This window comes from Pseudophryne corroboree, chromosome 1 (genome assembly GCF_028390025.1).
Source record: "Pseudophryne corroboree isolate aPseCor3 chromosome 1, aPseCor3.hap2, whole genome shotgun sequence".
Taxonomy (NCBI): Eukaryota; Metazoa; Chordata; class Amphibia; order Anura; family Myobatrachidae; genus Pseudophryne; species Pseudophryne corroboree.
This window is the reverse complement of record NC_086444.1, coordinates 527,145,477-527,160,058: the sequence shown is the minus strand read 5'-3', so window position 1 is coordinate 527,160,058 and position 14,582 is coordinate 527,145,477. Positions and strand designations below refer to the sequence as shown.

Sequence of the window (14,582 nt, the reverse complement as noted above, 5' to 3'; positions counted from 1 at the left end):
CCTTTAGTTAGTCTAATCACGAAGGTGGATCAGAGATCATTAAGCAACGCAACAGCTGATCCTGCTACTTAGCAAGAGCACCGGCAAGATAACGAGTGTTCACACAGGACAAGTACTGGCCCTGGCTAGCAACTTACAGTTCGATGCCCAAACAAGCATATAGAGCAGATTTCCAAAACTCCACGATTAAAGTCCAGGTTTAAGGCTATCCATACGTCAGTCCAGATGGTTAAATCAAATTGACTGAAGTACTAATTATTTCACCTATGCTCAAGCATGGATATCCTTAAAACCTGGATGGAGGAGTTTTGGAAACTATGCTATAAAGGTCATTTTGACATGAGGAGTACACTGTAGATTGGATCATTATTGCCCACCTCATGTGGTCTGAAGTCCACGCAAAGCACTATTGGACCTGATAACGCAGCTTGTATGGCCAATAAAATGAATTAGTATCTTCACATACTTAATAAGAAAAAACACAAGAGATACACAAGCCACTTTATACCAGTAATCAGACACAACCTCACTTAACAAAATCACAAAAAAAACATTTTCATAAAAAATTGGACCATCATATAAAAACATAATTTGTTCATAGAAAAAAAAAAAAAAAAACTTACAGCTACACAGCACAGACCAGCAAAAAAACATAAGCAACATTTCAGAATAAAATATTTAATAAGGTACATTTTTAGGGAATATACTGTGTATAAAATCTGAGATCACATTAGGAAGCAAGACCCTCTCCGAGCTATCACTGTCACCCATTTGCAATGCTCTGCAGAACTGTATTGCCTCCGATACACAGCTCTACTGAAGCAGTTTTTTATAAACGAATATAGAAGTGACAAGGTGTGTAGAAAAAGAAAAAAAAAAAATCACAAAGCTAGTGTATCTTGATTACCTCTAAAAGAAAAAGGAAATATAAAAGGCAAAAAACACAGATCACATTACACTAATGTAGCAACAATGCATACATATTGTTCTCATTAGTAATTAGTAGTCAACTTGCGAAAGGTACAAATTATGAAGCAGAAAGAAGCTCACGGTAATTAAGTGTAAATAAGCTCTGCAAAAGAAAAGAAAAAAGGTGGATGAAAAAAAAAAAAAACACCCTAAAAAGGAAACAGGATGGAAAGAAACAAATGAATCTTTAACCTAACAAATCTCTTTGTATCTAAGTGCTGTCAGTGCCCTTCAGTTCTGAAAGGAATCTACAAGCCTTAGCTCTGCAACACACTGTGGGTCCTCCTGGCACTGGAAAATACACATGGATTAAACACGACTTCAAATTCCAGAGGCAGTGTGTTGTGTTGTTGAATATCAGATGACCAAGCGATTTGTTTGTCTCTATGCCCTCATGTATTCTTCTTTATCCTGAGGTAGTTAAATGAAAACAAGCAGGATTTAGATGTAATGGCCAGTATGTTATAAGGGTTCCTTCCAAATCTGTTGCCTTGGGAGGCAAACTACCTTGGATTCTGATACAAGAACTGAAGTCATGCTGACAAAGGGATAGAAGGGGTTTGATATAATGAGTTCCTTGGTGCCTGTTGGTCCACTATCCTTGTTGTGATTTGACAAGTCTGTTTACTTATAAAAAGTCAAAAAAAGGGAGGTGCTCTGGGAGCACGGCAAATCACCGCCCTTTGCTGTAGCCAGGAAAAAACTGCTCAAGCAGTGTCTGCAAGACCTTATTAGGAACCATAGTGTAAGTCTTTCCAAGGTCATAGCGACAGGCCGGACAGGTGTAGACTTCAGCTCGGAAGGAACGTTGCAAGCAGCTCTAGAGTAATTAAATCAAAAAAGGTAAAGAAACGTTATTCATGTAAAGTAACAAATAAAAACCCAACTAACTAATAGTGTTAAACAAAACCTCTTTGCAGAGGTAATTTTCACGGGATGTAGTTATGTGACTGGCGGTCACATTACCGGCACATACATCCCACCCCCCAATCACGACAGTTTGCATGCCGACTAGCAGGGACTATTCCCACTCTTGGGTGTCCATGACACCCATAGAGTGGGAATAGAACCTGTGGCGAGCCTCCCCCCCACCATTCAGTGGCCGGGATTCTGAACGCTGGGATCCCAGCCGCAAGTAGCCCATACCCAACCCATTTTCACATTCCCAACCCATTTTCACATACCAGTATGTGTAAAGAAACAGGAAAAAAACAAACACACAAACAGACCCAACAACAAAGACAAAATTTCTTGTTGTTTCAGAAGTAGATAGAACACGACTGACTCACTTTGCACACATTGTGGAGGCATGCTGTCGTAACTGGTTGATAAACTAACTCCTGGCAGCAAATACACATGAATGTTTGCTCAACCTTCTTCAGGAATTTCTAGAAAATAAAAAATTAAGACATTTTAATTTTTAGTTGTATTATTTCTTTAATCCAAAACATCAGAATTATCACAGGTGCATGTAAACCATCAACCTCAGTTTGTAACACGGGTACAGCCAACACCACTGGACTGAGCCATCACGGAACTTTCCAGTGTATGCATCAGATTCTTTATAAAACATATTTTTTTTTTAAACGTACACATACTTCATATGCGGCAGAATAAGGCAAACAATCCAAACATACAATTATGACAATATAAGAAGTTACATGTAGCCTGAACAAGAGGATTTCCATTTTTCCTAGAGTTTACATTCTAGAGCAGATCATTTATTTTATTTTCACTGTAGTCAAATGTATAACTTGTAAAACGTTCACCCTTTGCCATCTTTGATGATCTGATGTGGACAGTGGAGCAGCACTGCAGCTTGAAAGAAAACAATTGCATTAAAACATGATCTCCTTATCTATTGGAACAAAACGTACAATTTGAAAGCTAGTGCTCAGTAAGACAGTAGTGTTACCCACGTCTAATGTTGGTGTTCACATATTAATAACCCGGGTTCAGCCTGCAGTGTGAAAACTGTTTCACGCAGCTGTGGCACGGCTTGAAACCATGCTCAAAAGGTTAGACCCAGGTGATTAGTCTGAAAGGGGTATTACGGATGGACGCACCCAATCTTGAGTACTAAGTTAACCATGTCCTGTAAGAACACAATGAGCACAGCATATGAGAGATCACTGGAGCTCCACTGATCACAGACATCACCAGAGCAACTAATGTAACAGTTTAGTAGCACCTCCATGTTTTCTTGCCTTTAATAACGAGTCTTTAGAATCGTGTAAGTTTAGTTTTAGAGAATCCGAAGACATGAGAGAAAAGAAGATGGCATAGTGCAAATGGTCAGTCTCTCAAAATGCAACTACCAGGAGGAGGTACGGCTTAATATGCTTTTTCGCTACATCTCTGACCTCATCAGAATATACAGTCTCTGCTATTCCTCCGATTACTGCCTTGCCTCTGCGTTGATTACCTCCTCCAACTCCCTCACAACCAATACTTCTCCTGTGCTGCTCTCCTATTGTGAAACTGCTTCCCCCACCCTATCAGCCTGCCTGCCAGCATCCACTGTTTCATATATGCCCTGAAAATGCACCAACAGCCCTCTTCACACTCTTAACTATGAGACCACAGTTCACTATCTTCATATGTTCCCTCCACTCACTTTGTCAGTAAGTGCTCACAAGCAGAACCTTAATCCCGTTTTTCTCTCCCAGCATGATCCTTATCTCCAGTACATTCAAGCTCACAGACCATCTTCTGTCTCTTTGAACCTTTTTATATTTAAGGGTTTACATTTTTTATTCTTTCATTTTTTTTTTTTTTTTAATAGTGGATTTATGAAGATATAAACCAGATAAAAATCTATTTCATATAATTGCATATAAAATATATTCACATAGGCTAGATTTGTTTAAAAACAAAAAAGTTGAGCATAACACTGTGGGCTAGATGCATCATCGCTTGGAAAGTGATAAAATGGAGAGTGAAAAAGTCACAGCCAATCAGGTCCTATCTGCCATGTCACAGGCTGTGTTTGAAAAATGGCAGTTAGGAGCTGATTGGCTGGCACTTTTTCACTCTCCATTTTATCACTTTCCAAGCGATGATGCAACTAGCCCTGTGTGTGACTGCTTTCTCTAACCAACTGTACAATTTCCAGAGAAGCTTCCCAATGCCCTGCCAAGGAGACTGTTATAGAAACATCTTACTAGTCTGACAATGGAGATGGCAGCTTCTACTGCAGCATTAATCAAAGTGATAATGTAGAATGATAGCCAAGCAGTAACGGTAGCATGTACTGTACTTACAGGACCTTCCTTGATGGAAGAGAGAACCTCGTCCCACAGCTTCTGATTCAAAGAGTCCTCCCTAATCAGCCAATGTTGCTGTTGTGTGAGCTGAAACGTTTCCCCTCGTGCTTCTTCCGATAGCTTTAAAGATTTGGATGGCTGCACCTCTTGCTCCTCATCTGCAGGAACATGGGACAAGCAGGCTTAAAACACTCATATGTTGGGCTCATGTCACAAGAACCATATTGTACTTTGCCCTTACTATTTACACCATTGTATTGTTTATGTAGCTACAGTAACACACACACAGACATACATACATATATCTGTACCATTACAGACAACACAGGGAATGGAGAATGCCATAATGTAAAATGTTCCTAAGATGCATAGCTATTTGTAAACACATATTATGCTCTCCATTGGTTTTTCTGTATGAAATCTGCATGATCGAGAATGTTGCAGCCTTTTCTTCAGACTTCATTGCACAGAAAACCTAACCACAACAATGTACACCATTTCAGATCTAGTCCCAAAAATATAGGAGTATTTCTATTTTTTGACTTCAGTAATATACCTTCTTCAATGGGTCTTTTTGGGTTTCCATTGCTTTGGGTGCTGCAGTCCTTGGCGCTGTTACGAGTGGCATGGCTGTGTTGCTCTGGGCTACTCGGCTTGCTCTGACTTTCAGCAATGCTCTGCACATTCGGAGTCACAGGATAGACTGGGCTGCTAGGCTCAGATTTTACAGGCTGCTTCTTAACCTTGTCCTTTTTCTCCTTGTTAGCCATGGCTTCCAAATATCCCTCTGGGAACTACAACAGATGCAAAAGCTTAAGCATTACAGTATCTGGAATAAACGTAGACTGTGATCACATATCTTGTAATACTAAAATGCAGGGTTTCTCAATTCTTTACTGAGGAGTCAAACCAGCACAAATGATGACAACTGCATTACAGATGCACAAAGCGTGGCTTAGGTCTCACCTGCAAGGTTAGTCCAAGCTTCTGTGAGCGCTCTATGCCCTCTGCTGTCCAAGGAGCAGGTTCCACGTCATCTCTCCGCAAGAGGTAGCGCCACACAAGAAAGCCACACTTGCCTATTTCAGGCCAATATTTCACCACCTAAGTCACAAAAGAGCAAGCAGTATTCATTGCGCTTTTCAACTGTGGGCACTATGGACACAACTGAGTCAAGATTATAAACTAAAATAGAAGAATTTTGGTTTTTCACATTTTAAGATTAGAATATTACCCAGTGTACCTGCTACAGTGGAGCTGGTTAAGAGCAGGACATGCAAAGCCACCAAAAGAGTGTCTAACAATTGACAGCTTCATTTTGTATCAATAGGGGCCAGTTCAATTGTGTTTAAGCAAAAAAGAAAAAACCTTGTGCTACTTTATTAGTTTACGTTAAACAGAATAGATTAAAGTATTCCCCTGGGATTGAAGGAAGACCTTGTAAATGCCATCATATCTGTTGCCATCTTCAGGGGCATATTTGCTGATTCTACGTCCCTTTGAACTACGAACCACCCGGACTGGCTTTCCGGCTCTCCAGTTTTTAGACTCTGCTCCATCCTTATCATTCAGGGCTGCATCACAGTTTAGGGCCAGGGCCCTAGAAGAACATAGAAGATGAGAGTTTATTAAGTGAACTGCACTGAATGCTACACTACCCTAGACCAATCTGTTCATCTATTAAGCATTTACAAAAGTAATCCTGTCATTAATTAAGCACACAATTAATTAGTGCCATTTTTTTTGGCCGTTTTTAGGTCGAACTTGCATTCGACTTATTCAACTCCTGTGCCGTTTTTTCGACTAGTTGAAAAATCCGGCACTGGCAAAAACCACGTGTATTGGCGAATTCGCCGCCGATGCACGTATTTTTTGTGAATTCACAGACATTTTCTTACGTTTTTTGGCACAATTTTCGGCCATGCCAATTCGACAAAAGGAAGGAAAAAAAAAGTGAAACGGTATGGGCGAAAAATGGATGAAAAAAACGGATGAAAATGCCAGCAATTGAATACCCTGTGTCGAATGAGTTCCTTATTTTTGACCAGTCGAAAAAACGGCACTTAATTGAATACCCCCCTAAAAATTAGAAACATATAAATGAACGTAGGAATTAAAGGGGAAAAAAAAATATGAAAGAAACACAAACGTGTTTATTACTCAGGTCCACACTAGAAGTCACTGTCAAATATAAAAATAATTAGTGCTTTGTATTATTAATAATAATGTCTTTGCTAGGAATACACAGGAACAAACACTTTCACTGATGCAATGCTCTAATGGCAATCTAGAAGAAAGTATCATAGCAACTGCACAATACAATTTATATCACCAGGGAAACTTTCAGAATAATGATTAGATTTAATGATTAGTCCTCATTCACCATTTATTGTTATATGATGTCAATGTTGTGTGTGTAGAGCAAGTTACATGTTAAATGATCAGGTACAGCGGCAACAACAGTGATTCCTGTAGTGCATTAAGCAGTTTTATAGAAAAACATACTGTATTCTAATTTGTCATCATACGGTACACGTTCACATCTGTAACATGATGCACAGTAGTCCCATTATGTTGTTGGGAAATTACTAAAAGCTAGTAAAACAATTTCTTAAACTTCCACCTGTAAGTAACGAAGTGGTAAAGCGGGATGCACTAGCGCAGAGATGTATTAACATCTCAGCTGCCGGTGACCCTCTGGCGATACCAGTCAGTGGCCACAGCGCATCAGCCTAGTGTTAATGCACAGTCTCTCCCCACCCTACCCCCGTCCAGCCGGCTCACAGAGCATTCGCAAGATCTCACATGCACCCCGGAGCCAGCACCCGCCACAGTCAGGAAAAGCACTGTTCTTGCTGTGGTGTACGGGTAACTTCACCTGCAGCTGTTGAAATAGACAGCTGCAGGTGTCGGAATCACCGTTCATACATTGCTCTGCCTATCGGCGTGCTAGCTTATAGATAGCAGCGCCAATATAGACAGGAGTGCATCTTGCCTCTGTCATGTAGCGCACACCGCTGCTGTAAAACATGGGGAAGAAGCGGCTTCAGTGTACAAAACGTGCGTCGATATCACTTCTCACCTATATCGACGCTTTATACATTTGCCCCATTGTATCTAAATAAAAATAATAGAACCAAACTTGGTTTTGGGAAGCTTTAGAATGAAAATCTCCCTGTTATCCAGTAAATAATTGGAGCTAAATTACGTATATATTATGTATTACTGTAAAAATACTTGTAGTGAAGTTTTAATAAGATTGTCAGTGGGAAAAGGTTGCGACAAGATAAAGGCATTTCCTTGTGTGGTATCACATGTGATTACAGCAGCAAATAATTTAAATGCCGAACCTATACATTTCATGTTTGAAATGTGGACTCATACTTACATTTCCCATAGACATTCTTCATTAGTAAAATTCACTACATAAAAGAATGTGATATTAAAAGAAAAAAAAATGAAGAAAAAGAAATCAATGATCATCATTCACCAAGTATCACACCAGAGAGAAGGCCCAAACTGTAACCATAGGCAAGTGGGTATTTGCCCAGAACTGCTAGCAAATGCTGAAATCAAACAAATGTATTTAGATTTTGGTGATGTATGTGTCCAGTGCACCAGTATGATGGCAGTGCTCCTTCCACCACTATCAAAATATAAAATCAGTAGCATGTATTTATGCACAAGCCATCATCGCATTTTGTTAATGCAGTAGTATAGAAAAGAGGTTGAACAACTTTTGCAGATCTATTTTACCCTGTTTTATTTGCTTTAATAAATGCTACATTTTATATTATGAGTCACATAAACACCCAGTGCTCTGGAAAATTCTGCACTTCGCTCATTTCTACTACAGTAGCACGTCCTTAATGTACCTTGGAAGTATGAGAAGTATGCGTAAAAAAAAGGATATCTTTGGGCACATAGCATAGTGACAAAAACAATGTACAAAATAAATTCCCTTTCACACCAAAGTGAATTAAAAAAAAAACGAAGTGAGCAACTAATAATGAAAGACAAACCATTACTTTCTTCTCCTCTTCTGCAAGCTCCACGACTGCAGCTTTGAACCATCTAGTAAACGTTGCATAAAATGGTTTGTAAATGAAACTAAAAATCGATAACAGATATAAAATGTTTGTTTAAATTTTGCGTTGTGCCTTCTATGATCTTAGAAAAAAAAAATAACACAAACAGCAAGAAAAGGCCAATGGATGAGAATGGTCACCTTCATCATTTCAGGTTGTTAGATACGTTTGCTACTAATTACAGAGGTTTTTTCCAACACTGCACAAATAATGTGAGATCAAATAAGTTTCACATCATAAAGGAAAGCTACATTTGTTAAATGTTCTGCTGATTATTTTCCAACTCTAAGGTATAGCAGTGAGCATTGTAACATACTGTGGCATTAAAGCTAATAATTCACATTTTTAAAAGATCTCCATCCAAAAAACTTATTTCACAAAAATCATCATATTGTTTTGGATTAAACAGTTTCCATCTGCAGTCCAACATGAACTTCTGAAGATGCCAGGTACCTATACTGCAGAGACATTTGAGAGCATGTATATACATAGCTCAACCATAAGCTGCGTACTGTGTTCCCCCGGAGCATCATGAGGCTGTAGGAACGTTTCCCCCCGGAGTTGTGCAGCCCGAGAACCTTACTGGTATGCTAGATGGGTAATAGGAGGGGTTTACTACAGCAATACGCACTGTAAGTTATGTAGCACTGCAAACAATATACAGGTTGAGTCTCCCTTATCCAAAATGCTTGGGACCAGAGGTATTTTGGATATGGGATTTTTCCGTATTTTGGAATAATTGCATACCATAATGAGATATCATGGTGATGGGACCTAAATCTAAGCACAGAGTGCATTTATGTTACACATACACCTTATACACACAGCCTGAAGGTCATTTTAGCCAATATTTTTTATAACTTTGTGCATTAAACAAAGTGTGTGTACATAAACACAATTAATTTATGTTTCATATGCACCTTATACACACAGCCTGAAGGTCATTTAATACAATATTTTTAATAATTTTGTGTATTAAACAAAGTTTGTGTACATTGAGCCATCAGAAAACAAAGTTTTCACTATCTCAGTCTCACTCAAAAAAGTCCGTATTTCGGAATATTCCGTATTTCGGAATATTTGGATATGGGATACTCAACCTGTACCTTAAAAGTTACTTAAAGTGGAAAAAAGAAAAATGGAGCTATACCAAAAAGGAAGTTAAGATTCATACACCACCATTTATTATTTGTATATATTTATATTATTGTATAAATCATAATTTGTGGGCAAAAAAAAAAAAAACTAGTACAAATAAAAAATATCTAAAAGTGTATCATATATAAGCCAACAGCAGCGTTGGAAAAGTGAAATTGCTGTTATCTAAGTATAGGCAAATACAGGGGGGATTTCCAGCTGTCTGAACACCCCCTCACCGACCCTGTCCAGCAAGTGGCTCAAATCATGACAAGAGCTGTAGTACACAGTAGAATATGATTTTACTACATACAATACATCTGTGGACAAACTAGGAGATCTGGAAAACATGCACTGTACGGAGTCCTGGAGGACTGAGTTTTGGAAACACTGCTATAGACCATCTATGTTAATTAGTAACACTGTATCCAGTGTACATATTTGTCAAGGGTCAGCACTTGGTTCGTTTGCTGGGCCCTTAGACTCCAATGCTCCACAGAGAAGGGGACCTAGATTGAGGAATATGTCCACATCTGGAAAAAAACCAAAACATTCAGCTCATACGTGCTGGACCTACTGCTGCATCTAACAGCTTACTATTATCACTGGCCATGTATATGTCCGACGTCTTACATACATTGCACATGAGGCAGGCTACAGCTTGTGAAAGTGCAATCTACATGGGCTGGCCATGCTCGGTCTAAACCCAAACAATTGGAAACCACCCTTATAAAATCCTGCGTTGCCCCCGCTGACAGGGGAATAACATCCCCAATTCCCTTCAGTGTGAGAACTGAGTGCATACTCTTTTAAACTTGGCTTCCTGATCTGCAAACTACGGTTTTATAAAGCACTCATGATCCAGCGCTATGGCTTGCAGACATGGGCACAATTAACGCATCTTTTTTTTTTTTAACGAACACTCCAAGAATTGTGTTATTTGCCTAGGTGTTCCATAATGTGTTCATCTCATATGTTCCATAGAAAGCATTTACCTGTTCATATGAGTCAATGTTTGATCAAATGAGTGTTCTCCAATTCGTTTGTTGCCAGACAGATCTCGACCACCACTTCCTGTGTATGTGAACTCATCCCCTCGGTCCTGAAACATGCACACCTAATCTTTAGTTTGCTCAGGAGAGTTTAGCAAAAGGTATGTTATCAGGTTACTTAGGTTTAGCTTTGTATGGAAACACAAAATGGGAAACCCTTACCACTTCATCTTCAAATCCCCCAGCTAGTACAAGAGAGTATGATCCATCATTGCTGCGCCCATGAATCCCACCAACATGGGGACGATGGACGCCTGCCTCACTCACCTACAAATACAAACACAACAATTTGGAATAAACCCTGCATCAGAGGCTCTCAGGTATGGCTATCACATCTGCTAATACCGACATCACATGGACTGAAAATACCAATTGCTTATTGAAACACATAAATATGCAATATTTTCTATGTATGTTTAACATGCTGTCCTATGGCCATGGTTGCATTGTTTTCAAGTCTTTAGTCTGTATTTCCATCAAACCACTGACTTGATGGATTTGAAGGCATTCTTTAATATACCTCCTCATAAAGAAATGCGAGTGCAGCAAGACTTATTGTCTGTCACAGTGCCGGGTGGCATCAGAGTGGAGGACAGTGCTTGGTTTGAAACTTTTTCCAGAATTAAAGTGTTCATATGGGGGGGTTGTGGGAGGCTGAGGTGACCCAGCATATGCCGGGTCGGTTATATTTGTACATTTCATAATGAGATTATAGAGCCCCATGTTCCCCCTAGTTCTTAATAAGCACCTTCTAGATCAGCGTCTACATTTAGATGGGCCTGCAGGTCACAGATGTCTGTACTTCAGAACATCTGTGAGCTACCTCCCTCCCAAGTTTTGTTTGCAGTGCACAGGACCACACAAGCCGGGATTTCAAATATCTACTGGAATACTTTGTAGTGTAAGTGCTGAACTAAATGAGTTTAATTGGCATTGCTGATGCCATCTCTGTTCCCCCTTAAGTGACCTCTGCAGCAACCTTGGTAACAGCAGCAGCAACCACCATTCCTTCTGCTGCTAACATGGATAACAAGCCTCCTAGCTCACTGGGGACTTTGGGGCAGATGTACTGTGAGAGATAAAGTGGAGAGAGATACAGAACCTGCCAATCAGTTACTGTCATTTTTCAAACGCAGCCTGTATTATGAGTTAGGAGCAGATTGTCCGGTACTTTATCACTCTCCAAGGCTTAATATAGCTGCCCCTCAAAAAGAACAAAACTATGCATCATTCAGTATGTGCTCAGACCAATCAGCAGCGTTGTCCTTTGCTGTCAATCAGTTTCATGCGCCAATGGTAGTGGAATGGGAGGAGATTTTACAATGGCAAATCTGCTCCCCTCAGTCTGCTCTGGATCTGGACCCTCTACTGAGCAGTCTCACATGTGGCTAGAGAGCTGAGATGAGGCTGGTGATATGCTGGGGAAAAGCGGCTGCGGTGAGGGAACCACTGTGCCCAGCACCATTCATCACCTTTACATCTCGCTTCTCAGCATGAGGTGGCGGCGCCACCAACAGTGCCTAGGCCGATTCTGGGGTCTGGATGGGGGCTGCCAAGGGGCTTGTGGACCCAGAGGCATGGTGGGCTTCAGCACCATCAAGGTGTGTGTGTGTGTGTGTGTGTGTGTGTGTGTGTGTGTGTGTGTGTGTGTGTGTGTGTGTGTGTGTGTGTGTGTGTGTGTGTGTGTGTGTGTGTGTGTGTAAAACATCTCAGTGATCATAAATCCACATTATGTGTTCATAATCACACTACACACCCAGCAACAATAACCCACCTGCAACATCCTCTACTAGCAGCACTAAGGAATTTAATGTGCTTTATAAGGGGCAAGCAGTAAGGTCTGAGAGAATGTGGCAGATCTGACAGCCATATTAACAATATGGGTAGTCTGAGGACATGTTGGGGTTCTAATGGGCATTTTAGGGGTATGTGGGGTGATCCGATATCACATTGGGTAATCTGAGGGACATTTAAGTGGCATGTAGGGAGGACTGTTATCTTGTGGAGAGGTCTCAGGACATTTAAGGGGCATGTGAAGAGGTCTGATAGCTCCTTATTAGTTTTTAATAATACATTATGATGGGAACCAGAAACAATGAAGTAGGACCCCAATTTTTTTAAATTATGGGTCCCTGAGACCCACATAATTTTAAGCTCAGCGTAATCACTCAGACTATCTTCAGATGTCTACACTGACTAATGCTACGTACACAAATGAGAGTTTACTGGAAATCTACAATTTTCGAGATGAAATGGTCGTGATAAACATCTGATTTCTTGAATTATCTATCTTGCGCTACTGAATTAGCTTTCTGATCCAAACAATATGTCCTAAAGATCATCAAAGGCGACTTCTGAAATGACCATCAGACAGATTATACACTACAAAATGTGCACTATAATTGTTCATTGTTACAGACAAAAAAGGTGCAGTAGGCCAGATCAGATCCAGCTGCCAGATAATCTGAGATTACAGGACAGTACAGCTGAAAATCAGCTGTCTAGCACAATTGTTGCATTATGTGTACCTAGCAGAATTCTCAGTCCAACCAGAGAACATTACTGGTTGCTGGACAGAAATGCCCGTTTTCAGTGGCTGATTTCATATTGGTAACTGATAACCACTGGTTCTAAAATGTAAACCGATTATCTTTACCTTCAGCTTTATTTCATTGTACAGAATTTGTCTGTATTGGGGGTTTCTCACTGTATACACTGTGCAACATGTTGGCATTAACTCTTGAATTCCAGTCATTGCAATAACCAGATAATGAGATCAAAGATGCAACTTGTGTCTCTCTAAACACACACATGAATGTGATTTGAGCAGTGAACAACTGTACATAAAATGAGACACACTATCTGGCCTTCTCTAGTCATTCACCATTCACATTGGTATGTACTATGACCATGGGGGTCATTCCGAGTTGTTCGCTCGCTAGCAGTTTTTAGCAGCCGTGCAAACGCTATGCCGCCTCCCACTGGGAGTGTATGTTAGCTTAGCAGAAGTCCGAACGAAAGAATCGCACAGCGGCTACAAATTTATTTTGTGCGGTTTTAGAGTAGCTTCAAACCTACTCCTAACTTGCGATGACTTCAGACTGATAAGTTCCTGTTTTGACGTCACAAACACGCCATGCGTTCGGCCAACCACGCCTGCGTTTTTCCTAGCACGCCTGCTTTTTTTCGAGCACTCCCTGAAAATGGTCAGTTGACACCCAGAAACGCCCACTTTATGTCAATCACTCTGCAGCCAGCAGTGCGACTAAAAAGCGTTGCTACACCTTGTGTGAAACGACATCTTTCTTTGTACTTTTACTTCGGGCATGCGCAGAAGTGCCTTTTTTTTGCCTCATCGCTGCACAGCAAACAAATGCAGCTAGCGATCAACTCTGAATGACCCCAATAATAAGATTTTACTCACCGGTAAATCTATTTCTCGTAGTCCGTAGTGGATGCTGGGGACTCCTTAAGGACCATGGGGAATAGCGGCTCCGCAGGAGACTGGGCACAGCTAAGAAAGAATTAGGACTACCTGGTGTGCACTGGCTCCTCCCACTATGACCCTCCTCCAGACTTCAGTAAGGATACTGTGCCCGGAAGAGCTGACACAATAAGGAAAGGATTTTGAATCCCGGGTAAGACTCATACCAGCCACACCAATCACACCGTATAACTCGTGATATTATACCCAGTTAACAGTATGAACATAACAGAGCCTCTCAACAGATGGCTCAACAATAACCCTTTTAGTTAACAATAACTATATACAAGTATTGCAGACAGTCCGCACTTGGGACGGGCGCCCAGCATCCACTACGGACTACGAGAAATAGATTTACCGGTGAGTAAAATCTTATTTTCTCTAACGTCCTAGTGGATGCTGGGGACTCCGTCAGGACCATGGGGATTATACCAAAGCTCCCAAACGGGCGGGAGAGTGCGGATGACTCTGCAGCACCGAATGAGAGAACTCAAGGTCCTCCTCAGCCAGGGTATCAAATTTGTAGAATTTTGCAAACGTGTTTGCCCCTGACCAAGTAGCAGCTCGGCAAAGTTGTAAAGCCGAG

The 14,582-nt window shown here is 40.7% G+C and overlaps 1 protein-coding gene across 2 annotated transcripts in view; it reads right to left on the bottom strand.

Moving 5' to 3' along the window:
- Positions 1-662: 662 nt before the first annotated feature.
- Positions 663-14,582, bottom strand: part of UHRF2 (ubiquitin like with PHD and ring finger domains 2) — a 212,280-nt gene continuing 198,360 nt past the window's right edge. Inside the window, exons 9-16 of one of the 2 annotated variants that reach the window (XM_063913995.1) lie at positions 10,675-10,779; positions 10,456-10,562; positions 5,673-5,835; positions 5,202-5,339; positions 4,792-5,029; positions 4,233-4,393; positions 2,259-2,357; positions 663-1,789 (exon numbers count right to left, since the gene is read on the bottom strand). In XM_063913995.1, the coding sequence (XP_063770065.1) occupies positions 1,643-1,789; positions 2,259-2,357; positions 4,233-4,393; positions 4,792-5,029; positions 5,202-5,339; positions 5,673-5,835; positions 10,456-10,562; positions 10,675-10,779 (1,158 nt within the window). In that variant the 3' untranslated portion in view covers positions 663-1,642. Of the gene's footprint in view, positions 1,790-2,258; positions 2,358-2,738; positions 2,788-4,232; positions 4,394-4,791; positions 5,030-5,201; positions 5,340-5,672; positions 5,836-10,455; positions 10,563-10,674; positions 10,780-14,582 lie in introns of those variants that run through there. The other variant, XM_063913996.1, reaches the window with a different exon arrangement.